General features: G+C 39.0%; 1 protein-coding gene across 3 annotated transcripts in view; it reads right to left on the bottom strand.

The window, feature by feature from the left end:
• The window catches only part of FIGN (fidgetin, microtubule severing factor), a 152,739-nt gene extending 126,797 nt beyond the window's left edge, over nucleotides 1-25,942 (bottom strand). For 2 of the 3 annotated variants that reach the window (XM_060778068.2, XM_060778077.2), the window contains exons 1-2: nucleotides 25,556-25,942; nucleotides 24,382-24,606 (exon numbers count right to left, since the gene is read on the bottom strand). In XM_060778068.2, the coding sequence (XP_060634051.2) occupies nucleotides 24,382-24,406 (25 nt within the window). In that variant the 5' untranslated portion in view covers nucleotides 24,407-24,606; nucleotides 25,556-25,942. Of the gene's footprint in view, nucleotides 1-20,856; nucleotides 21,560-24,381; nucleotides 24,607-25,555 lie in introns of those variants that run through there. The other variant, XM_060778060.2, reaches the window with a different exon arrangement.
• Between the last annotated feature and the right edge of the window lie 303 nt (nucleotides 25,943-26,245).

The raw sequence follows: 26,245 nt of genomic DNA, 5'->3' as shown, positions 1-26,245 counted from the left end.
AGTTCAGACTCTCGTTGGTATATCCTAATCAGCTATACTGATGCTCCCCCATAAACAGTAGACAAACACATCTATGTGGCTAAAATGGAGGTATGTGTACATAACAAATGGGGGGGGGGGGGATGAAGGGACATATTATACCTGCCTGCACTCTTAATACAACACATACTAACCAGCACATATTTCCCATAAGCATAATCTCAGTTTGAAATCCATCAAATTGCTAAGTGTTTAGTCCTTAAAATTACAAACAGCATAGCAAATCACAAAGAATTTCATTCAAGGGAATCGTATGAACCTTGTCTCTCAAGTTATCAAAGATTCCGTTAAGTAAACAGTATACTGAAGGGCAACACCTTATATAGCATTGAGGGAGTCTGAGCCATTGAGTGTTTATACTAATCATTTTTATTAAGCTTTTTTTTTTTGGCCGAGTTAAAAAAATTGTAATCAACATGATCTCAGACATTTATTTAAACCTCTTGCTGAATACAATGTAAATAGCCCTATATATTCCACCCATATCCAAGGTCTACATTAACCAGATGTTTTTTTTAACCAGATGCATGCATTCGCTGTTTGGAGTTCATTCAAGGTATTTCATTAGGAGCGCATTCATTTAAAATAGACATTTCAGCCATATCAAGCTCTAACCTTTCTTCAAATGTGAATGAATGGTTTAACTGGGTAAATTAATAAAGAAAGGGATGTTCCAATTCCAAGCATGGCATGCTATGTATTTTTAAATTTGTCTATGCCAGATGCTGTCAGTCAGAACAAAAAACTGTCCAAGCAGACAATCTGTGTGTCTGAATGTTGATCATGTTGGAAAGTAAAAAAAAAAAAAGGGGGGGGAGTGTTTGTGTCAAGGATTCATGGTCCTTCATCTTTGCAGTAGAGCAAACACGTCTCTCAGTATAGCGACAGACAGCTGCTTCCACTTTCTAATGTGCCCTAACTTAGATCACTGAAAGAATTGTCAGCACTCAGAGAAACACACAAAGATAACACAGCCAGCTGCCATGAAGGAGGGGGGGGGGAGAAACAGCACAGCTCAGAAGAAATGGGATTTGTTCCATTTGCATGATGCTGGCTCCCTTGGGCCCCTTTCTTTCAAATCCACAGCACAAAAGACAACACTTAACATATTTGCTTAAAGATGACAACCTCATGTTGATTTCATTTGGATGTAACAGTGTCAGGATTACAGATATGAGAATATATTATATCTGTAACAGAGACTGACAAATGTATCCATCAGTGGAACTGTCTGATTCATCTGCTTATACAGCCATTTTGCCATCCCAAGGGTTCCATCTAAGTAGTAACTTTGGAAGACTGAAGGTCTAATTTTATTACACCACATTTCAACCTACTAAACAATATTATTTCTAAAATAGATCATTTTTATTGGAAGTCTCCCTGATGAAAAATCCAGTAGACACTAGAGAATTTATGGACTAGATAGACCCTCCAAACTCTATATATTGCAGGTTTTAAGCAACTTTCTATAGGTGTAATAAAAACATATGATTAAAAAAACTATTTGAGAAGGGGAAGTTTATATCTTTTTTGGTTAATATTGGATGCCATTATCCATTTAAAAACCTTTTTCCCCAATCTAACTTATTTGGGTACTTCAAATAGAACATAGGTTTCTGGAGTTTTAGTGCATAAGCATGCTGGTGATTAGTGGTAACAGTATAGTGGGGTAACTAATTATTTTGTTAATTTCTTACTTGGAGGTGTTAGTCGCTGATTCCTTTTTATGTTAAGGAATTTCTCTACTGTGTTTTGATATTGCAAATAGATTTACATCTTTTAAAAAATGCTTTAAAAGATGAAAACTGCAAATATCAAAATGTTGATGCCTAACAGAAACACACACACGTCTGCACTGTTCTCTGTTTACGGCCTTACAGACTGTCCCCGCCCCCACCTGATCAAATTAAACAATTAGGCAATGGTTTCACTTCATTTCCAAATGCATTACTTTGAATTGTGTATAGGGGCTCATTCGCCACTCATCCCCCCACCTTTTCTCTCATCCTCCCCCTCCCCCCCTTTTCCCGGCACACAAAATGACTAGGCATAATGAAATGCTGGCTGCATGTCTTTGTCCAGAGGAACTCTAAACTGCTTGTTGCTGTTTGCTGGCACAGGAGAACGGCACCATAATTCACTAGATTGGAGCTGTTTTGTAAAATGGAGTTAACTGCCGTACATGGAATTTCAGCCCTGCAGACAGTTACCAATCATTATTTCCAATTTGTTTAGTTTCACGTAAGAAAGGGTGGGCAGGAAGGGGGATTGAGAGCAAAATGTATGACAAGGTGGGGGAAAGGGGTCATGGTACTGGTTTGCAATAAAAGCAGCAGTAAAAATAGCCTAAAACAAAATCAAACCTCTTGTTTAAAAATGCTGATATGCACACCCTACCTTTTCCATATATATATATATATATATATATATATATATATATATATGGAAAAGAGCTTGCTTATTGATCACAACCTGGATCACGTGTTCATTTTTTCTGGGTTTGTTTTGTTTTGCAAATGGTCTTGTAAGGGATTCAAAAGCAAAGCCAGCCTCCTTCACATTTGCCATCACTCAAGCCAAACTATTCTCTTCTATAAGTGGCTCTGTTGTCCAAGCAAAAACAGCAAATAAAGCATTTATAGACAAGTCCGTGGAGATGGAAATATATGGGCAGGGCAAATACTGGAACTTAGGAACATCCAGGGCTGGAATTCAAAATGTGACTTGTCCCCCAAAGTGGCCACTTAATTATGCAAGTTGATTTATACCCTTACAATTTTGATTTTAAAAATTACTGAAAGGAAATCCAGGAAGTGACTGCTTCAGGAAGGATGGCTGTACTTCGATCTTATTGCAGAATAGGTGCAAGAAGCAGGGGGGAAAGCACCACCCACTCTTACATTTCTTTAGAAAACAATTGAGGCATTTCTACTTCAAGGACAAACACTCAGAAAAGCTTTTAAATTTAAACCAAAAGCACTATCCTACAAAAGGTGTGGCTACCAAGTACCAATGTTTAAGAGCATCCTTAAAGCATCCTTTGAGCAGTTAAAAGATTAAATAAATAGCTTCACTTTTTTAAAAAACACCCACATTTAATTATGTTGTTCAAAAGACATCAACAGAATTAATGCACTTATCAGCATACTTATTAGTATTTCATTCTGGAGAGTCGATTCATTTGATTCTGGTGCCATATTATCACAGCTGCCATCTGAGGCATTCAGACATGCCCTCCTCCTAAGCGGTATTAAGGGGGCCATGAAGACCCTCTTGGTTTTGAAAGCTTCTGCCCTTCTTCACTGCAAAAGAGCCTAAAAGGAAAAGCTGTGAAAGCCATCTATTCAATAGGATGGCTTAGAAAGATTAAGGGTTTGGGCTTTTAGGCACGGGTGGGATATACTGTCAATCATCCACTGGGCAGAAGCTTAATTTTCTCATTGGATTATATTTCTGGATTTATTTAGCAATTAAAATATTGCCATGGCAGTATAAGATCACATGAACTTCTTGTTGGACCAGAAGAAAGCCCCTTCTAACAGTCTCGTCTCCAGTTGTGGCCAGGCAGATGCTCCAGAGACATTGATGAAAGCATGATGGAAATATTCAGTGATGTTTCCCTCCTATAATAGCACCCTTTTCCTAACTTTCATGGACACAAACAGTCACCCTTGATTTTCCCTCTTATTTTCTAATATGGCCTGTACTGATAGCACAATTGATGTCCTAGCTATGAGCTCCATATGAAAATTGGAAGCAATTTATTTAGATTGTCCTGAACTTACATCTGATAATTTTGCTGGAGGATGCAAATTTTTCCAGATTAAGAAACATCTCCCAAAGCCATGAGGCATAACAATGCTATTTAAAGTATATGCCCATTATGAGTCACATCCTTATTTCTATTTTTTTTTAAAATCTGTGCTTTACCATTGTGCTTAGGCACAGGGTCCCATTGGCTGGGGGGGAATCATTCCCCCCCCCCCAAAAAATTACAATGGATTTCGCTAATAATAACTTTATTTTTAGAGCCGTAGCAAACTACTGGAAGCGAGAGCGAGCTTGTGCTCGAGCTCGCTCCGAAGCCCCGCCTTTTTCCCCCCGAGGTTGCTCTCTCTCTTGCTAGTGTACCTGTTTTCCCTTGCTAGGGAAGCGATGCGAGTGTACTCTCGCAGTTGGCAGAATTCAACTGTGAGCGTACGCTCGCATCCCTGCCCTCTGCAATGGAAAACAGGCACGCTAGCAAGAGAGAGAGCAGCCTCGGGGGGAAAAAAGGCGGGGCTTCAGAGCAAGCCCGAGCGCAAACTTCCTGTAGTTTGCTGCGGCACGAGCGTATGCTCGCAACGCTGCCCTAGCAAAGGGAAATAGGCGGAGAAAGAGGCGGAGCATCGCTCGTGCTGGCTTAGTTTGCTCTTGCAAAATCCTAGTTTGCTACGGCTCTTATATCCCACCATCATCTCCCAGAAGAGACTTGGGGTGGCCTACATGTAGGACAAAATGCACACAAGACATAAATACAAAACAATTCATTAATGCAAAAACACAATTAAAATAAGAGCATAGTAAAATATAACAATCCAGATAAAAACACAAATAAATAAAACATATAAGACTATAAAACAGCAGCGCTGAAACTCAATCAAAACAACGCTCAACAAAAACCAAGAACCAGTAATACAATGGACGTGACCAGGCTATAAAAAGGGACGGGCATGGGATAGTGCAAACAGCGCACCATAGGACCCTAGGGTATTGGATGAGAACAAAAAAATATCAGGCAACCTAGGACTGAGTGTTTATAACTAGGGACTAGGTGTTCTCAAAGTTAGCTTATGTGGTGCATTTCTAAATTTGAAGGTGTTCTCTTTGGGAGCTATTCCAGGCATAACAATAGAGTTCATAGTATATGGGAGCGCGGCACAAACCAGGCAGTGTAGGCCTACCAGGCCCACCTCCTTCAGGGCGCAAGTAAGGGGCCTCATAACATAGCAAGCAGAGGGCCTCATTTGTCCTAAATCCAACACTACCTCTATATGGTTCATTAGGTAAAAGGATGAGCAAGAACTGCATTTTCAAGAGAAAACATATGTGGAAAGAAAACGTATTTGCCCACAATTTCATTTATTGTTGCTTTGATCTAAGTTCAAACTAACATTATTCCCAAATGCAAAATATACTTTCAAGTGCTATTCTGGTGGTTGTCATTCTTTCCCTCCAATCAGACCAGACCAGACCAGCAGTAGGATTTTAAATCTATGCTGATACCAAGAGATATCTAGACAATGTATGAAATGCGAGACACTAACCCTTCCATAAATGGTCACATAACTTTAATCCACAACAAAGCAAAACATGGGCATAATTTTCCTTTGAAAAGGCAATACAATGTAACAAACCAGGCAACTAACCTGCAAAAGCAAAGAAACAAATAATTTTAACTTGGCAATGAAGGTATAGTTCTTGTGGGTTTTTTCGGGCTATATGGCCATGTTCTAGAGGCATTTCTCCTTTCTAGAACATGGCCATATAGCCCGAAAAAAACCCACAAGAACTGAGTGATTCCGGCCATGAAAGCCTTCGACAATACAATGAAGGTATAGTTAAGCCAGTGCCAACCACACTTCCATGTGAAAGGTGTACCACAAACAGAACAGAGAACATCTTCCTTGTTAATACATGATGTGTGGGTGATATTCTGAGCAACTAATACAAAGATGAGCTTCAAAAATGGAGAAGTTGCTACAGAGAGAAATGCTCCTCAGTTATTTGAAACTCATTATCTAGTACAGCAGAGTCTCGCTTATCCAACGTAAATGAGCTGGCAGAACATTGGATAAATGAAAATGTTGGATAATAAGGAGGGATTAAGGGAAAGCCCATTTAACATCAAATTACATTAAGATTTTACAAAGTAAACACCAAAATATCATGTTTTACAACATGTGGTGGCCCCTCGTTTACGGAGCTCTCTTCCCAGTGACATCAGATTGGCCTCCTCCTCCCTCCTGTCCTTTAGAAAGAAACTCAAAACCTGGTTATGGGACCAAGTGTTTGAACAGTAGAGGCAGCAATCGAGAATAAGACTCAAGTGATATGAATGATAATGGACTGACCTGGACTTTGATTTTAAACCTGCGTGATTTTAAACAAATGTTTTAGTAATGTAATGTTTTAATGAATTGTTTTAAATGTATTCTATTTATGATTGTGTTTGGCATTTGAATGATTGCCTGTTGTAAAGCCATCCCAAATCCCACCTCTCTGGGGGTGAGAAGGATGGGGTACAAATATGCCACATAAATAAATAAATAAATATTTAATAGATACATTTTACTACAGTGATTAATTTAATTGATCTTAAGCTTCACTTTTTATGTGCTTTCGGTTGTATTTTATGAATTCTATATTCCTTGATTTTGAGAGAAAATCAGGATACAATTTTATTAATAATATTATTTAGTCTACTACTACTACACTTGAGCTGTTCAGGCATCAATGGCCCCATCTCTCCCAGATGGAAAAAGAATTAGGTCTTTGTATACCTCCAGAAGGATTAGTATATTTTTGCACTTGGAATCCTTTATTATGTCTTTCTAGGAGTTTACCTAGTAAATCCATATCTTATAACAATTCACAAAGAAGAAGCCGGTAACATTTGGAATCACATTGAGGCACTTTCTGTTGGCATACTCCCATCTTACGAAGTAAAAATATTACAGATAATGTTTATTGTCAGAGATAACAGAGTTGTGAAAACTATCCTAAAAATGTATATCCATCAGAATGTCAAAATACAAGAGATGAACATGAAGCATAGAACTAATATCTCTATAAAAAACTGTAATTCATTTCAGCACCAAATAATTATTCAATTGCCAGCAGTTAGAGGCCACAAGAAAGATTTGCTTGGATCAGATATCATGCTACCGACTAGATGTAATTGAGAAACTCCCAACTATAATTATAAACAAGTGGGAAGAAGATACTCCACTCATTCTCCGTTCCCACACTGATACATTGTATCTTATTATCTTATATCTATAACATTTGTTTAACCACATTACAGCAATATCCTTGAAGAACAGTACCAATGATTCTGATGTCTTCATCTATATTGCTTTTCCAGTAATGTCTGAAGGACACAATTATATGAGAAGAGTTGATGACATTACTTCTATGCCAAAACCACTGGTCCCCAGTTAAACAAATCACAGTCACGTCCACAATCTTTCAATTACTGGAACAGCCACATTGCCACTGCAAACCTCAGGATCTGCATACCTTAGCCACAAAAATGTGTCCCAGTAATCAATTCAGAATATCTAAGAGTGTGCGTCAAATAAATATTTCATATATTGTGGATGAAGGCAGAAAAGCTACCTAGAAGGACAGTGAATAGTTGCTTTCAAAGAACCAGAATAATATATCTACTTATATTCTCAAGAGTGGTGCAGTGGCAAGTATATATTGTACCTCTGGGCTTAATCCAATGGCTTAAAGAGAATTTAATAATGCATCACTGCATACTACAGCATATAGCAACATTAACAGAATCATACTGCTGGAAGGGATCCAAGAGATCACTTTGGACTTTTCTAGATACAGTATAATCAAGCAATGGATGGAGGCAAGTTCTTTTCTAACACACAGTCTACCCGACTTTAGCAGCAACTTCTTTTTTTCCTATAGAAACCAAGCTTTGAATATGGTGAATAAAATTATTTTAAATAATTTTAAAGATCCCCCATAAAGCCAGTATAAATACTAAACCTTGATAGCCACGAGAAAGTTATCTGATGTGATAGAATCACATGGGAGGGGAAATGTCCAAAACATTACTTTGGGCAAATATCTTGAATATCCCACAGCAACAAAACTGGCACTGGATTGTGGCCAAATTTTGAAATGTAGACAGACATCTCTTCTTGCAAATATGGATTACATGGTCAGCACCAGAGTTGTTATAAAGCTCTACAGGTGGTCGTACTCCTCACTCAGTCCACTTTAACACTTAAAACCTACTCCTACAGCCACATGGAAGCAATTTTCAATGGCCTCTACTGATCGTGTTTTTAAGGCACCTTTTAAGGTACAGCAGGAATTTTACATGAGTTGAACATATGGTGAAACTTCCTTTGCTATCATGTGTGAACCAACATAAATGTTGGCTGAAAATTTTTTGATGGGCTTTTTTCATAGCCTCACATTTTGAATTACAGAGTTTTCACCCCAAGAAGACAAAGGCCTATGGGGGGGGGGGTTAAATGTACTCTAAATACTCATTTATAAGTCTAGAATTTTAGTCAAAAATATCCCCCCCCCCCCCAAAAAAAAAAACTTGGTCAACTTACTCACAGGTCATCCCCCCCCCCCCGCCAAAAAAAACTTCCCTTGACTAAGTACACAAGGTCAAGTTATACACATATATATGGTATGTTTACAAGCTTTGTAGCCTGCACACTGAACCAGAATATAAGCATCAGGATGTATTTCCTAGATATACAAGTATTCTGCAGTAAAGTACAGCCAGCTTTTCTGCAAAGCCTAAATACGTAGATAGGACTCAAAATGCTTACAGGTTGAGAATGGAGCCAGTTACATAGGCCAGGCACACACAAGCTCACTCTTCAGCAAAATTCATAAAGTTCAGAGGATTTTATTTTAAAGTGGAGGTATATAGGACTTAAGAACTTATACATTTATTCTGCCCTACCACAAATACTACATTGCATGCAGATAACCCATGTAGGCTTGTTTTACAAATATCTTCGAAGTGGGACTAAAGCATTATACAAAAAAGACAGTCTCACAGGATGCAGGTGATGGTCTGCAGTTTCGATGGCATTAAAAAGTAAGTCAAGTAAATTCTTGTAAATTACATCTAAAACTCATAACAGCAACATGGAACCAGCATGGTTAGTGGGTTTTGGGAACTGCAGACTGAAAAAGTTAATTTTCCAAGTCTTGGACAGACTGTACTTTGGTGCTCAATGCTGGATCTATTGGGTCAAGTGTTTGCAGACTGACTGTTAGATTGACCTTGTGGGTTTCATATAAGAGGGAAAAATCATACGAGAAACAAACTACTTGGGGAAATATACAATTGACAAGTAAAGGCAAACAGATGGTTTGAAAGTCCTGTGGTTTAAAGAACTGCTGTAACAGGAAGAGTAGTAGTTGCATTTTAATGGAAGTTAAGCCAGAGAAAATTCATTTTTTCATATGAACGTTTTTAATTTCCATAGTTCATTACCAACCTAGATTTCATTCCAAAGCCTGCTGGACTCTTAGAAATCTTGCCTAATTAACTTTTTGGCACATTATGCAGCATTAATATACCCCTCTATCAGGGCCATCTCCACCATCTTCTTTTAAATATATATATTCTCCATTAACATATGGACTGTACACAAAAAAATAATAAAGAGACAGTGACAGAGAAATGTGTATTACACTGTTAATTTCTTTAGCACTACCCTATCCAAGGAAGCATGTATCAAAACCCTGGCTCATTTGCGCTGTCTAAGTGCCTGGGAGGCCAGGGTGAGGGAAACAAATTCTACAACTTACTATATCCTTCATAAACAGAGAATAATTTAGCTATTCTTGGTTCAAAATTTTCAGTAAAAAATTGATCATACCTGATCAAGTTTATCCTGGAAGTTTTAATGGCTTGAAGCTGTTAGATTGCAGGACTGAAGTGTGTTCCACAAGAGTGACTTTCTCGGTGCTTGTCCTACAGCTGCTAAGCCCGAAGGTTTGCTACAGTCCGAAGGTGAGGATTTTTTCAGGATATTGGAAGACTTTTCTTTAAGCATCAGAACTAATTTTAATCTTCTCTTCTGGCACAATTAAGGATTTTACTGAATGCACGGGGCAATATACCCTCCAATACAAGGAAAATGGCTAAATTAAAAATGAAAGAAATTAAAAACAAATTTAAAACCATATGCTAGAAGTTCTGAAGGCCCATATCTTATCTTTCAGTGCCCTGCCTCCATCATATAAGGGCAGTTCTAGTGAAATATCTATTTCCAGAGAGCTATAAACTGTAACATGATGACACAACTCTTCTAGTGTTTCAAATGGCATGTACAACTATTGAGTTTGTACATACTTTAACAAATACAGAAGGCATATGTAAAATTCCTGTTAAGCATATGGGTAAAATTGCCTTCATCAGACAGAAACTTGCTGTATATATATTTGAAACTGAGATCCAGCAGGACTTGGGGGTAGAGTGTTTGACTAGGACACTGGGTGGCCAGTCTGAATTCCCACTTGCCCACGGAAACCCACTGGGAGACCTTGGCCAAACCATGTCCCCTCAACCTCTGAGGAAAGCAAAGAGAAACCCCCTCTGAGTCGAAGAGAGGGTTTGTCTTTGCCAAGAAAACCCCACGATAGGGTCACCTTAGGGATGCCAAAAGTCAGAAATGAATTTAAAGCACTCAACAACAACAATGTTTAACTATGTTTCATACCCTCCCTGTTGAATTAATCCCAAGGCAATTAAAATACATTTTTAAAACTACAATTTTCATTAAGTACTTAATTGTTCATGATTCCAGGTTTTTCTTTCAAGAGACAAATTGAACTACCAATGGAACTACCTACTTAAACGAATCAAAATGACTAGTAGAGCAACTTGAAAACCAGATGTTTGTATATATAAACTGAAACATTGTCATGTCAAGCCACCAGGTACAGGGCACAGCCATCATAAACAGCTATCCCTTTGCTAAGATGTGCTTAGAGTTGAACTGGATTTGTACTGGGGCTAGCCCTTGACCTCCTAGGCAGTGCAAGTTCATGCATTCAGACTTCTCTTATATTAAGCCAAAAGACAATTAATCAACTTACAGTTATTCATCATACATAGTTTATGTCACTTATATGTTGTTGCAAACTGCATACCACACATACAAATTATGATGACCATACCAAAATCATATATGCTGTCTTTCTCTCTCATATTATATTTCCTACTGCAGGTTTCCCACCTTGGTACTCTCCAGATGTATCAAAGTGCAATTTCTAGCAAAAGAACTGGCCATACCGACTGCGAGTAATAAAATAGAATTGGAGAATCCCATGTGCTTCCTGCAATGGGAATCTCAACGATACTAAATAGGAGAATATCCTTATTTAAATATGTCATCTAATCAGCCAGGGTCCTGTAAATAACAAGTGTATACATAAATGTGGCTTATTTGCATGCAGGTCCCTCTTTCTACAGGGTGCTCAGAGCTACTCTCTTGCCTCTGTGCTTTGTCTCAAACCTCTCCTCAGAACTTCAAGTCCTGGGAAAGGCTGCTACCATACAGTCCAGAAAGATCGTGCTGCTCTGAACTTAAAAAGCACAGCACAAAGTGAGTGCACCCTCATCCCCCTTCCCCGGGCGCCTCAAATGAGAAGAGTTTAGCTGCTACATCCTGATATGAATTACCACATGTATATGATATGATATGATTTTTTCCCATGTCAGAAGCAACTTGAGAAACTGCAAGTCGCTTCTAGCATGAGAGAATTGGCCATCTGCAAGGACGGGGACATCCAGATGTTTTACCAACCTGTGGGTGGCTTCTCTCATGTCCCAGCACGGGAAGCTGGAGCTGACAGATGGGAGCTCACCCTGATCCCCAGATTCGAACCACTGACCTTTCAATCAGCAGTCCTGCTGGAACAATGATTTAACCCACTGTACCACCAGGGGCAATGATATGATATGATATGATATGATATGATGTGCCCCCACCAGGGCTTGAGGGCTGACAGAGGAGAAGAAAGAATGTGGAACTGCATGGGTGGAGCTATGCACCAATGTATAATCTCAGCCATTATGTGCTACTAAAAAAAGGTGGCGAAAGAAAAATTAGAGATTTAAAACACTAGTATCACTGCTAAAGAAACTTAGCAATCATAACACCAAGCTACACAATTCTGGGTAACATTAAGCAAATCCTATTTTAATGCATGAAGGATTTTTTAAATGGTCAGGAACAATAAAATCAAAATCTTGGGCACCATGGGCGATCACTCATGGCTGAGTATAATTGTCTTCCAGAGGTAGTGTCTTGGGTATACAAAACCAAACATTTAGCCAGTACTTCATTTTTCTCCCTTTGCTGAACTTATATACAACTTTTACTTCGAGACGAAAAGATACAGCACCTGTATCACCACCACCTCCTCAATTTATGCTTGCAACACACCTGTGAGATAGGTCTGGATTAGAGATCATGACAAACCAAGGTTCCAGACAAGCTTCATGGATGAAAGGAGGTTTGAACCTGGGTCTTCCTAGTCTTAGTCTGACATCCTAATTACTATATGATAATGACTCTAGAATAGAAGAGAGTGCAAGAAGAACATTTTATTTGCTTTAGTAAGGTGATTGAGGCAAAGGGCTTGTTGTTGGCCACAATCAGTTTTCAATATAACATCTTATTTTATTTTCTATAGATAAAGGGGCAGTTTAAAAAGCACTCCCCTGTATCCATTTAACCCTCTGGACAGTCCAAAATGACTGTTATATTAGCAATAATCAATAAATATTTGTACAACTGCAGCAGAGTGTTCTGTTCAAATATTTGCAGGGATAATTAATTGAGGAGGGAAAAGTAATTAGGCTCATCTCCCAAATGCCTACCCTTTGTATATAACTTGCCCCTACCAACCTGACCACTTAACATTACTTCACATCACATGTCTTGGTGTGGGTTTGTGTGTGCATGTGTTATCTCTGATAAAAGTTCATTTAGAGCTGGTGATTCTATATGTGCATGGGGGTGGGGGGGTTATAATCTTTACTTATCATGCAAAAAAAATAAGGTATAAGTGTGAGCTTTCAAGTTGAATTTCATATTGTAAATACAAATTGATTTGGGCCACATACAATTGCGACAGCAATTTCATTAATTATTCCTAGCAATATTCCACAGCATGGATTATTCTGAAGGGGAACGCCAAATCAAGTCCATTTGAAAAAGAGTTTCAGATGACAGAATAGCAGTCAGCCTTGCCAGCAGCTTTTGAGATGCAACAAGAAAAAAAAAAACACGTGTCTTTTCCTTTAATACTCCCAGTGTTCCGGCTTTCCACATCCCAGTGGCTGAGAACTAAAAGGGGGAAATGCCTATGCTGAAATATATCCTTTCACACCACAGTTAAAGACAAAAGAAAGTCTGTACTTAATGAAGGCGGACAACTCTACCATGTGCTATATCACATTCTCCAGCAATTTCAGCTGCATGCCAACATGGATACTTTCAAGCATTATGAAGTGAGTCAAGAAGACGTCCATCCCTCATTTCAAGTCAAGGCTGCAATTGTACAAACACTTTGCTTCTAAATTAATATGTGTAGGATTACTGAGCAGTTAAGTGATACTTATAAAAGGAGAAAGAATTGGTAAGAAATGGGGCCGAAATCCCCTTACAAATGATGCTTTCTTTTGTGTAACTGTACTACTGCAAAGTCTGTGACAATGCCTAGTTATGGGGTGTGGGGAATAACATGCCATCAGAACAGCTTAGAATTTGTAAATATGACATAGACTAATTAAGTAAACTGCATCCTGAAATGGGGAGAAATTGAGTATAATCGTAATTGCTATCTGCATAATTAGGTGCAAAACCCTTACAAAACTTGGGTTAGTTTGTTTTTTTAAAAAAAATACCAAAAATTGTAGAAACTTCAGTACAAAGCGCAGTGTAGCTTTTCATCTTCATCAGGTAATACTTCAAGAACTCCAGACTTTAAAATTCCTGGAAATCAAATGAAGGAGTATCATGACCATAAAGTTATGGGCAGAAGTAAGAGAAAATGATAGAAAGGACACTGCTCTAATATAAGAAGCATCACTGTTTTTACAGCATGGATGACTGGGATGCTTTGAATTTGACAGATTAAAGCTACGGTTTGGCAAGGATATGTGGAAACATCACAAACATTAAAAAAGTCTCTTGGTAGATCTCCCTGACATTTAACATATTTCACTACTTACAAATATTACTGTATACATACACATTTTTACGTCTCAGAAACATGGGAGTGAAAACTGCAAAACTCCTCATAGTCTACTAGGCATCCTATAAAAACTGGAAGCAATAGATACCAACTTTGGTTCAGGGTTTGGCAAAGAAAATTAGGGACAAATTCCAACACACAATTGTTACCTCAAAAAACCTATCTTCTAACAAGCTATGGGTTAGCACTGGGTTACCAGTTGTCCCTCATAACAGATGAACCTCACTGGAGGGTTAGAAAGCTTGCCCCTTATAAGGCTGGCTGATGTTTCTTATTATAACAGATGTCACCTGTTTGAAGGCTGAAAAGCTTTTCCTTTTATACAGATTGAACAAGATTCAAACAAAATCCTTCATAAAGACAGAAATTTATGCCTCATGTAATTTATGAATATAGACAATATGTTAATTTTACATAGAAATACATGGCTAGGTGAAAAGAAATAATTTCATCTGGTATTTAGGTAAAACACAACTTGTTAACAGCTACTTCCTAGTTGTCAAACCTGGATGTCATGTATTTCAACTATTACTGCTATTTTGAAAACGTGGCAACACCGCTTGGCAGGAAAATACTCCTTAGTGCTTTAGATACCTGTGCAACCAATAAATCCATAAAGCTATACAAGGCATGTAGCTCTGTCTCCGCAAAGGCGCAGAGAAGTATTTAAAAGGACAAACTAATCTTTCCCATACACACACTGTTATAGCTCTCTATACAGAAAAGCAACTCCTAAACTTGGAGCAACTAACAAATGATGTGGGAAAAGATAATGCCTGTAAGATTCAACAACCCACCCTATTTTTCTAAGACATACAGTATTAATACAATGCAGTGCAGCGGTAAGACTGGAATCAGAAAGACTTGTGTCCAAATCATTTAAGCTGACTGTCATAATCACCTAACCAAACTTGTGGCAATACTGTGTACAACACCAGTCTTCTTTGAAGGATAGCCAACATTAGAAAGAACCAAGTCAATGAAACATTTTAATAATTTTTGTGCTTATGTCAACAACATGAAGAACACCATTTCAACAATATATAAGACACACACGGATGTGAATCACATGAAGAGTTAAACTACCCAAAAATTCCAATAATTGTCATGATCGCATCCAAGTAAAACAGCTGAAACAATGTTGGGTAACATGAACTGAAAGGCAAGTTTAGAAATCCTAGGAAGCACACGCCGAAACGGATAATCTTTCCTGAAACATTCCAGTGTGGGTCACCATGAGCTTGCCTGTCATTCAGGGACTTTTTGAATCGTTCAGGTTTTCTAGTCCTGCCTATAGAGTAGAATTAGTTAAAAATAAACCCAATAATATCTTTAAGACGTTTTTTTCCAATATGGGGCGAGTATAAACACAATGTGTATAAACACACATTGGAAGCCATCCCAGCTGCAAGCAACCTGAGTTACAAGTACTCTTAACTCTCTAGCTTTTTACATAGAGATAATGAGCCAGTTCAATCCGAGCACTATGGCTGTTGAGGAATTTAGCAGGATTGATGAAAGAGAAACAAAGGAAAAAAGAAACAGGAGTAAGCTTTACACTGTATATATTTTGCAGCACATACCACAGCATGGCATATAATTAGCAACAGTTCAAAGTAATGGGGTTAATGAAACAAAGATCACAAGATGTTTCTTGTTCTTTCGTTTCTTCATTAGCCATTTCAAATATAGATTTGCTTCAATAAGCTTCTGCACTCAGATCACTTACTCTCAAGTAATCCTAACAATGTTAATGGACAGGTATCTACACCAACCTATAGGTGTTTTTTAAATGCTTTGTAGACAATTATGGTACAAACAGTTCTGTATTTGAGCAATAAATGTACTCGCTCACTGCCTTTACAAAAAAAAGTCAGAATATAGTATCCATATTTCTAATAGAGAAACTTTCATATTAAAGTGTTTCACTGTCCTTTTAATTCTCCTTCCTCTTATTTTGTGACTGAGGCTGGATAAAAAAATATATTTTGTACTACAACTCCCAGCATGTCAGCCAGGGGATCCTGGGACTTGCAGTCAAAAATGGCTTTTCCAAGTTTTGGAACAATTCCATTCCCAGAATTCCTACATTTTCTTGGACTACCATGCCTGCTAGGCATCTTCTTTTCTTAATGATAATGACTTTGATGTCCCAATTTGGTCATCATATTTTTTTTCTAGCTCTGCTTCTATGTATTGAACAGCAGCTGACTAGAGGAAACAAGCAGGTTTGCTGGAACAAAGATAAAAGTGTTCGGAAAGCCTTTATCTGCCAGATTCTTACAAAGTCAGACTTCTGCTAGGGGAGGTAATTAGGTGGCAGCTATTAGAGCCCTATCCTATATACATCTTCTATAGAAGTAGTTTACACTGAATTCAGTTAAGATTCACTTGGAAGGAAATGTTCATGCTGCAGCTTTTGCGAGCCGGGACTACTTCTATGCACATTTAACTTTCAAATAATCCCAAATGAATGCAATGAAACTTGCAGCTGTTTGCATGAGCTTCATATCTGTTCTTCATGAAAAATCTGTGCAGTAATATTAAGTAAAGAAGCTGTAATGTGGATGTAGTAAAATGTTTAAGCATCCAGTCTTTTGTGGCAGTGTTTTTGCTTCCCAGTCACACTTTTCTATGTGGTTCACAGGTGCATATGCCAGAAGTGAATTTGTATTCACATTATGAGCTCAATGGATCAGAAATTTAATTTTTATAACTCTCGATACAGACCGCAGTTCGCAAATGCCAACAACAAGGAATTCAAAACAGGATCAATTCTTTTCCCTCCTTGGAAACAATCTCCTAAGTGTCTGAGTACTCGAGAACATGAAAGAATATTGTTGCTTTTCTGAGCTCTTTTGATATCTCTCTTTCTGTGGTGGAGCCATTCATGACTGATGGCAGAAATTTCTTTTGAAAATAAATGGCACCCCTTCAAGTGTGCTCAGATACATAGTGGCTGGACCTTCCTGGGTGCCTCAGTTACGACTTGAAAAGGATGCTTGATTTTTAAATTTGTTTTAGGTATCAAAATGTGATGCCTTATATCAGTCTTCAAACTGTATTCGTGCAGCACTGACTTTATGAGTTTCTCCATGTCAACACAGAGAGGCAGAAAGCAATCAGACCGATGAGGAAAGGTAATGGGAGCATGGAAGAGCAGCAGGCTGAGGCAATTGTTGCTGCACATCCTAACAAAACTAAGTTCACACTTTGCATGAGACAGACTGAAAAGGTTAATGTTACAGCACTTAACGGTTTCTTCACATCCCTAAGCACAGCTGTCACCACATACTTCCACAGCAGCACTAATCACTTCACAAGACTCAGAAGCACTGGGACAAAACCTCATAGTGATGCCTCCTGTTCCCAGGTGTCTTTACTCAGAAGTAAGACTCACTCCTAAATAAGTATTCAGACAGTCAGAGCCTCACACTTCCTGCCCGCCTGCTTTTAACTGTAAGAATTATGGGCAAAAAAGCTACCAACCCATACATATGGGGAAAATGAAAATCTATTAAATACATATGTGAAATTGGGTGCCCCGGCACTCTGCCCAGAAAAGAAAGAAATCCACAAGCATAAATGATTTAAATCGCAGTTGAACCATTTATCTTCATTTCCTCAAAACAAGGGTGTACAGGTCCCAAAGTTAACATAGAGTCTTTGAACTGGGTTTGCAGTTCTACACACTGGTAACTTAAATATAACCTAAGTCAATTGAATTTAAAGAACCTGTGTAGATAATTGTACACTTCCTCTGACTCCCCAAAGCTTTCCCAAAAGGAGTTTCTATACAGATAAACTTACAAAGAAGTACAAAGGGAAAATTTAGACATATTTATAGAGTATAGTTCCTAAGAGAATAAAATTCCTAGTTCTGCCATTGTTCAAGAAGTTGAAAGACACACCCGGTTGCAACCAGAAAGTATCCCTACCCAAGCAATACAAGGTATAAAATAAACTGAGTTGCTGTAATAAACCATTTCTCAAACTGCATTTGCACATTCAGAAGATGAATCAGAAAACAAAAGTGCTTATTTTGAAGGTGCTGAACATTTTATACCATGTATTTGCGCATGTGAGCTCACCTAAGTGATATATTGGCACAAAAACTACACAAGAGATTCACCAGGACTACCTAAGAAATTTTATAGTACCCATTGACATATTGTAAAAAGTACTGATGTCTTTTAGTAATCATAAACATCCTGGGCTCAGAAAATATGTGATTCTATCTCAAACTGTAACTGAAAGCATGCAGTTAATTCACAGTTAACAGGCTGCTTTAAGACAACATGTTTCAGCAATACACTCGCATGACTTCTAATTGTTTGGCAGAAATAATCATTGATACCCAATAATAGCAAGATTATTTCTGAAGTACTCTTGAAAAACCTAGTTTAGCTAAAGAGAAAAAGAAACACTGCATTTAATATCTGTGCCTCACAATAACAACCATTTCATTTTAAATAAAACTTAGCCTTGAGAGAAAATATGCTGCCATGAAGCAAATGACAGGAACCATTACTGACATTGCTAGAATAAAAAAGGTGACTAGTATTGTTCCTATAATACCTTGTCATTAGGTGCCCACACAGAGCTAGCTGGATACAGAGATTATCTGGTTTGCATTAAAACAGATTGTTGTATTACTATATCATAATTCTTCTTTTGAGTTCTACATTTTTTCTTCTTTCACCATTTCTATTAATACTACACAAAAAAGGCCAGATTCATTCTAACAAACGTTTACTGGACTGTCACTAATCAACAGGCATACATATTTGCTGCTATATATCTAGGAAACATAGCTGACATTCCCTTTCAGATGTGAATCCCTTCTCCAACATAAACAGTGAGAAATTGAATTTTAATTTGTCCTTCCTGAAAGTTTAGGCTTCACAAATCAGTGAATTATGCTCACACAATCAAACTGTTACTTTGCAATAAGCTGGCTATAGCAAATGCAGGGTTTCTGTCTATATCAAGCTTCTTGTCATCTCTATTATTTAAAAACAAAGCAAAAACCTGAAGTTGCAAGAGTTTAAAAAACTAAATAGGCTGCTTCCATATACCACAAGAGAATTTCATGTTCTCAATTAAAAGTTCATGCAACATGCCCATTGTATTCCTATGTGTTCCAAAATATATTTCAAAAACATTTTACACTCTTTTGATACAGTGTGTGTAAATAAAATTCTGTAGAGAAATATAAACTCCGTCATGAAACTGACACCTACAAGAAATAAGCATGCTTAATGCTGTGCGGAAGGGCAGTTTAAAGGCTACAATCTTGCACTCAACAAGAAATCAGCCTTATTTGATTCAAATAAATTTACTTCTGAGTAGGTATGGCTAGCATTGCACTCTCAATAAGAATACTCCTAACTTTACCCATCCCTGTCCCATTAATACTGATGGGTTCCACAAACAATCTTTCTCGGAAATCATATCACTTTTCACTTTAAAAGGAGAGTAACTTCAACTATTTTTTCAAAAAGCATCATGCCATTATATTAATAAACCTAATATAGAATCATGGCTTTGCATGGGAGTGAGGGGAATCTGTTACAAAATAAAATCCTATACACATTAACAGATGTATAAACACCCTATCAAATAAAGGAATTTATTTCTGTAAACATATGAAGAATAATACAGTAAAATTTCCCATGTTTGATGTAGCAAAACATAACTGGAAGTGGAAGGGCAGAAGGAAAGTGGCACTTTCAATGCCCGCTGTGTTTTCTCTATTCAAGTGAGTGTAATGTCTAGATGCAGATGACTGATATGCCTTCTACCAAGTAAAAAAGAACTATACTGATTTAATAGCAACTGTAGATAAATCAATGGGTTCAAAGTTACTCTGTTATTATTGTTATCATCATAATCTTGTGTCATTTTGCTAGACTTGCATTATAAACAAATGATAAATAAATGTCTGATTTCTTCATCTCAGAAAATTTCCATCTATTTCTACATTTTTGTTCAACAACCGAATGGGAAGTAGAGAAGGGAGGAGGTTAAATATGCCAGTGAAATAGTTTTATCATGCCTAGTGACAGTAAAAATGCTCCATTACTTCACAAAAACATTCGTGTAACAATTCCCCACCATCAATAATCATGATGAAATTCCAGTTAATTAGATAAACACTTAAGTCACTAAATATATAACTTTCTGTAAAGTTATGCAATATAAAGTTTAGTTTTTATAAAGGTATATATTAATTGAGGTCAAAGAGCCTGAAATTTCCTTTTATTGGATCTAATAACACTAGATTAGACTAGCGGATTAAAAACAACATGCAAGAGAATTTCCTGCGTACAGCTATCATGCTGATTTTGTATCATTAAAATGACTCCTAAACAAGCAGATTAGCTGATTAATTGATGATTAAGACTGCAGGAAGATCAGTCATTACATCCAAATATTTCTTGCATGCACAACAGAGCTAACTAATTGACAACCATGCACATAACAGAATGATAATTTGCCCCAAAGCAATATTTTAAAAGCACACATAAAACATATGCCCCACAACACATTCTTTTTGGAGCATCGTACAATAAAAAGTTGAAAATCTAAGCTCTCAAATCCTACGACGAGAAAACTATACATGGTTGGGATAGGTATGGAGGAGAAAGGGAAAACACTACCAGCTATTTAAAAATAACTAAATAAACTAGCACAAGTACAAATGTGATTAACATCAGAACACAAAGACAATTGCATTTTTACTGTAACATGCTTACAGAATTATATTCTTCGGCAACTTACAATGGAAGATATTGGTAATCGAGATTTCATGCTGAAAGTCTGCCATCAGAAAGGAGTTGGAGAAAGTTCCTTGATGTATCAGATGTATTGATTTGGGGAGGAGTGAGGGAAGGGGGTGTAGCTGCCACTCGTTCTATGCTCTACTATGCCTTCATGAACAGAACCTGAAGCCATTGCTTATCGTCCAGCAGTAAACACCTTCTAGTAGGCTATCCCAATGGCATACATCCCACTTCCCCCTGCCTTGTAGCTGGTTATAATAGAATAATCTGCTTTCTTAGGTGGATGGGTAGGTGCCTGGGTGGAGAGGTTGATAGCCAGGCACACAAAGTTTGGATAGCAATTGCGTATCTTTAGACGCATCACACAACAACACTTAATCTCACTGGAATCATAATATCAGATTCAATTATTTGCTTTCTTTTTTTTTAAAAAAAAAGCACTTAAATTCCGACTACATTTTTTGTTTTGTTTTTATCAGCAAGTGAATAGACACAAAAGGCAATAATTTATCAGAGAGAGTCTTTTTCTAGAAATAGATCTTTCCCACGTTAACTGAAACAGTCTAGCAAAGAAAGCTGAAGACTTCCCTGGAGGGTCCAATGAAACTTCACCTAATCTGTAGTTTTCTAAAGCTCATTATGCAGAGCACTCTAGTTATAAAAAGGTATTCCTGACCTGAATTGTCGGTAGCTGTGTGTCCTGCTTACGACACAAATGCTTACAGTAAGAATTCCTGTTTTGTGCACTTGTCAAAGTGGAACTATAAGGGAGGAGATGTTCTTTAAAAAGGTCCTCCTGATTGGTGCAAAGCTGTGCCAATTTCCTGCCATACCTATTAGTGATGGAAACAGAATTCCATGACAGATAAGTTATGACAAACGCCACAGAGTGAAGATCTTTCTTGAGATTCTGCTCCACAGTCTAACCCTTGCAACTGCTACTTGGAAAACAATTTCAAAACAGTATTATGCCATCCAATGTTCTAAATCAAATCCTGACAATGCAATACTCAGGAAGTAGAGAACAGTCTCAGCTAATGAACGCTAAAGGTAGCACAGCATCTCAAGTTTTCCTCTACAAATGTATTCATGCTTAAAAGACTAGTGCATCTGACAGTCACCATCTGTATCTATATAAAGAATATCAATGCCTCTCTATGTGGTGCAACATTGAATCAAAGCAGCAAAAACCAAGATCTCCTGCTTTGTAAATCTCAGAAAGAAATTTTCAAGAAAAAGTAAATACGAGCTAGATCCATCCTATTTACCCCTGCTCCCTTCCTGGATGTTTATACTTTTTTTTTTTTGCTTAAGAAGAAATGGGGTAGTCACCTCAAAAAGCAAGCTCTCCAACTTAGTTCTAACGTTTTTTTGTCCTTCTTTTCTTTTTTGGCACTTCATTGTGACAAGTGGCTCCTTGATACATGCACTCTTTGACAAATGGCTTCTTCAGAAGAGGCACAGTAGCTTTCATTTCCTGACCACAACATACTTTTAATTCGTACCAGCCAAACTGCCAGAGTGTGATCCGCTCCTACACTTTAGCAGCATTTCAGGATTCTGTCACTGACAGACCACTTCTTCGGACAAAACAAAACAAAATGAAGACCAAATAATAACTAGGCATATTTGCTGGCAACCACCATTGCACTGTGTTTTTATTTTGTAATTCACATGCCTGATTATATTATGTTTTCATTTTCTCATTTCCTCTCTCTCACCTCCACCACAGGAAAAAATTCAGGCCCATTTTAAAAAAAACTCTCCTAGCCAAGATAAGGAAAACGTAAGATGTGGTAGAGATATGGGGGAGGAGAAGGTAAGGGAATACAGTAGGACAGGATGGGGGATGAAGGCCACACAATGTATAAAGCAGTATCGCCCAGCCATGATTATTGTATATTACTACTGTTAGAATTATCATCATCATTGCCACCATCATCACCCAAGAATTGCATTTAAACAGTGGCCACCATCCCACCCCATCCAATTTCAGCCCTCAGCACACTATCCAATTCCCGATTTAAAATTTATAAATGTAATATCCTCATCACAAGCAGCAGGTCCAATCTGCTGTGAATATATATTACAGCTTTAACATCACAGAGGGAAATCTCCCATCTGGCAATCACATTCGCTCCAACAGCTCTAGGAAAGAAAGGGGGGGTTGGGGGAGAGAGAGCAAGAGAGAGAGAAAGCCCTGTCTTTCGGCTCTCATCCCCTCCCCCTCTCCTCCCCCGTTAAAACATGTCTCACGGCAAATTATGTGCATCTAAAATAAACAGTCGCCAGTATTGATCGCCTCAAAGTCAACAAGTACCAAATGCAAAAAAAGAAAAAAAATTCAATCAGATAAACATTCCTATTGTAACCAATTGCTTGAGCTTACTTTGGAGATGCAGAAGAGGCACCTCCAAGCATCAGCCGAGGAGTGCAAATTGGAGAAGTGTTCTCAAGCATTACTTTGGATCCTGGTTTGCGATGCTCCAAAGGATCCAGGATCCCTCGGCTACTACCACCGCTGGCCATGAGTTTTTGCTCTACCCTTAATTTGTTTCTGCCCCAGGCTATGAGAAGTCAGTCTATTCCCTATCCTTCCTGGTCCTAGGAAAGTCTTAATTTTTGCCTGTGCGCTGATGTGCAGAACACAACTCTGCCATTAACAGTTCTACAGTCTTCCTCACCTTGGACTTGAGAATGTTGGAGGACAAAAATCAAAGTTGAAATTCGTATACTCCATTTCGTCAGACTCACTGACACCCCAAACCCGCACAATTTTAAATAATTTTTGCAATATTTTTTCAAAGTCTGTTCCAAGCACCTGATCCTTGCACTTGCACAAAGGAGCAATGACAAGCAGTCATATATTGGGGTGGGAAAGAGGGGGGAGAGAGAGAGAGAGAGAGAGAAGAAAAATATACAGGCCATTATCAAAAGTGGAGGCTGACAAGAGAAAGCAAAGAATTGTAGGAGTAGTTTTCCTACCTATATTAAACATGGTATTCATGTACCCTAATCTAAAACTACAGTTGTCGATTGTCTGCCAGTGTAAAAAAAAATAGATTTAAATAAATTAATAGATTTATATTATTTTATATTTATATTATATTTATATTTAATTATTAATATTATATTTATATTCACCGGCAAAAATATGGGCATGTTGTCCCCACAACTGCACTAGCCCTTTAACAATCAGCGAGTTTACTAATTTACATACTATACCAGTGTAAACAGTCCACAGCCAGCAACATGCAACTTTCAATTTTACACAGGATAACAAAAGTCACACCACAATCAAAGCAGGAATCGGAAACAAATATGACCATACGCACACACAATGGGTTATTTATACAGCTGGAGTATCCACCACTGACATCAAACATTTATCTCTATGTATCCATATGAAAAGCCTCCAGAGATTTCCATCATGCTGTTTTAAAAATCACCATCTGAAGTACAACAAACATTTTTAGAAGCAAAGGAAAAGGAGGTAAATAAGTAGATCCCAAAACAGACATACCATAAACACTGGTGCTACTGATCATTTCTTGCTGGCAGCACAAAAAAAAAAACAGCTGAATGGGATTTTTCTTCTTTTTCTTCTTCCTCCTCCTCTTCTTCTTCTTCTTAGGAGCAGGAATTCCAAAGGTTGCTTTTCATTAAAGCCACTTTTTTTCTCTCTCCTCTCAGCTATCAAATGTCACTGCCTTGAAACGTGGGCCCTTTCGTCAGGTATTCATTTAACCTACATGCATATAATTAAGTGGGAAAGCAACATCAACAAAAAGGGGGATCTCAGATCACAAGAGAAGAAAGAAAAGGGGGGAGAGAGAGGGAGAGAGAGGGAGAGAGAAGAGCGAGCACATGACCACGAATACAAGTCGATGTCAATTTCACTCACTTCCCATTGAAACTAACAAGAGCTCCAGGGAGGATAGTAATAGGATCAGTGGGTTGTATATACCATTAAATTATACATCTTTCTCTCCCTCCCTGGCCAACAATACGCCCACCGTGCTACCTAGCCTCTCTCTTTCTTTCTCTCTCTCTCTCTCCCCCCCCCCCCCTCCATGAGACCATACATTTCCCTGCATCGCCTCCTCTGACACCTTCACGCCCCCCTTTCAGGGCAACGCAAGCATCCCTTCCCAACTTCCCCCTGATTTGCACTCATTTGCTTAAAAAGTTAGTTTTCTCTCCCGCCTCTTTCGCCGCCGCTTTTCGCCTGGAAGTTAACAATAACAATGTGTATAGACATGGGAAATAAACTCACTTTTTGTCCAAAAGTGGCGGGGAAAAGAGCGAAGCCCCCCCTCCGAAGCGTCAACTCTTGTTTTAAAAGGAACCCACAAAGACAGAGACAAAAAAGAGAGAGAAGGCAAACAGACAGAGCAGAGCCTGGCTTGGGAGCCTCTTGACTTCCCACCGAGGGGATAAATAAATAAGCCAGGCCTCTTTTTTCCCAGCTAGGAGGTTGGGAGCAGCACATGGACGGAGAGAGATAAACACACGCACCTTTCCCTTCCCTCTGGGTTCTGTGGCTACATAGTATTTGGGCGCTTCCTCGGTTTAAAAGGCGATTTGGAGGGATACATTGAGAGGGGGGAGGAATGGGGAACCGAGAGAGAGGGAGAGAGAGAGAAGGGGGAGAGGGGAGAGAGGGAATGAAAGGAGGGCGTCCGGGCTCTTCTTACCGGCGTTGGGGAGGAATCAAGCAGAGGCGCCGGGGCTCGGAGGTGCCTCCAAGTTTGCAAGGCTGTGCGCGGTGGAGAGAGCGAAAGCAGCAGCAGTGGCAACAGCAGCAGCAGCCTCCTCCTCCTCTGCCATGTTGGAATTTCCCAGCCCAAACAGCTGCGGCGGTGGAGGCTTCGCCCGGAGCCCGCATCGCATGCCAGCCAGCCAGCCGCGGGGACGCCTGCGCACAGCAGCGCCGAGCCAAATTCAAATCGCTTTCGCCGGAACCCGGGCTCGCCTCAGGAAAGCCTCGCATTCATTCACACACACACACCCCGCGCACAGCACACGCCTCCAGCCCCTGAGCCGCCCAGGGCCGGGGTCAGGGCAGCCCCGGACCGCCCTCGGCCTGCCTTCCCCAGGAGGGAAGCAGGCAAGGCGGGAAGGGCGCTCGCCTTCGCTTTCTCTGGGCCCGGCCCCTCTTGGCGCTCCAGGCTGCCCTCAGAGCCCACGGTCCCCGCGAGGCAAGCCACGCGCCTCCAACCCGGAGCCCTTCCACAAAACCCCCACATCCCAGGCTATCGAGACAAAAAATCCCACAGTATCTGCTTTGAACTGGGTTATCTGAGGGCCCTTCCACACAGCCCTCGATCCCAGAATATCATGGCAGAAAAGCGCACAATACCTGCTTTGGACTGGGTTATCTGAGG

The sequence above is a fragment of the Anolis sagrei genome, chromosome 1, assembly GCF_037176765.1.
Source record: "Anolis sagrei isolate rAnoSag1 chromosome 1, rAnoSag1.mat, whole genome shotgun sequence".
NCBI lineage: Eukaryota > Metazoa > Chordata > Lepidosauria > Squamata > Dactyloidae > Anolis > Anolis sagrei.
This window is presented reverse-complemented; position numbering and strand designations above follow the sequence as displayed.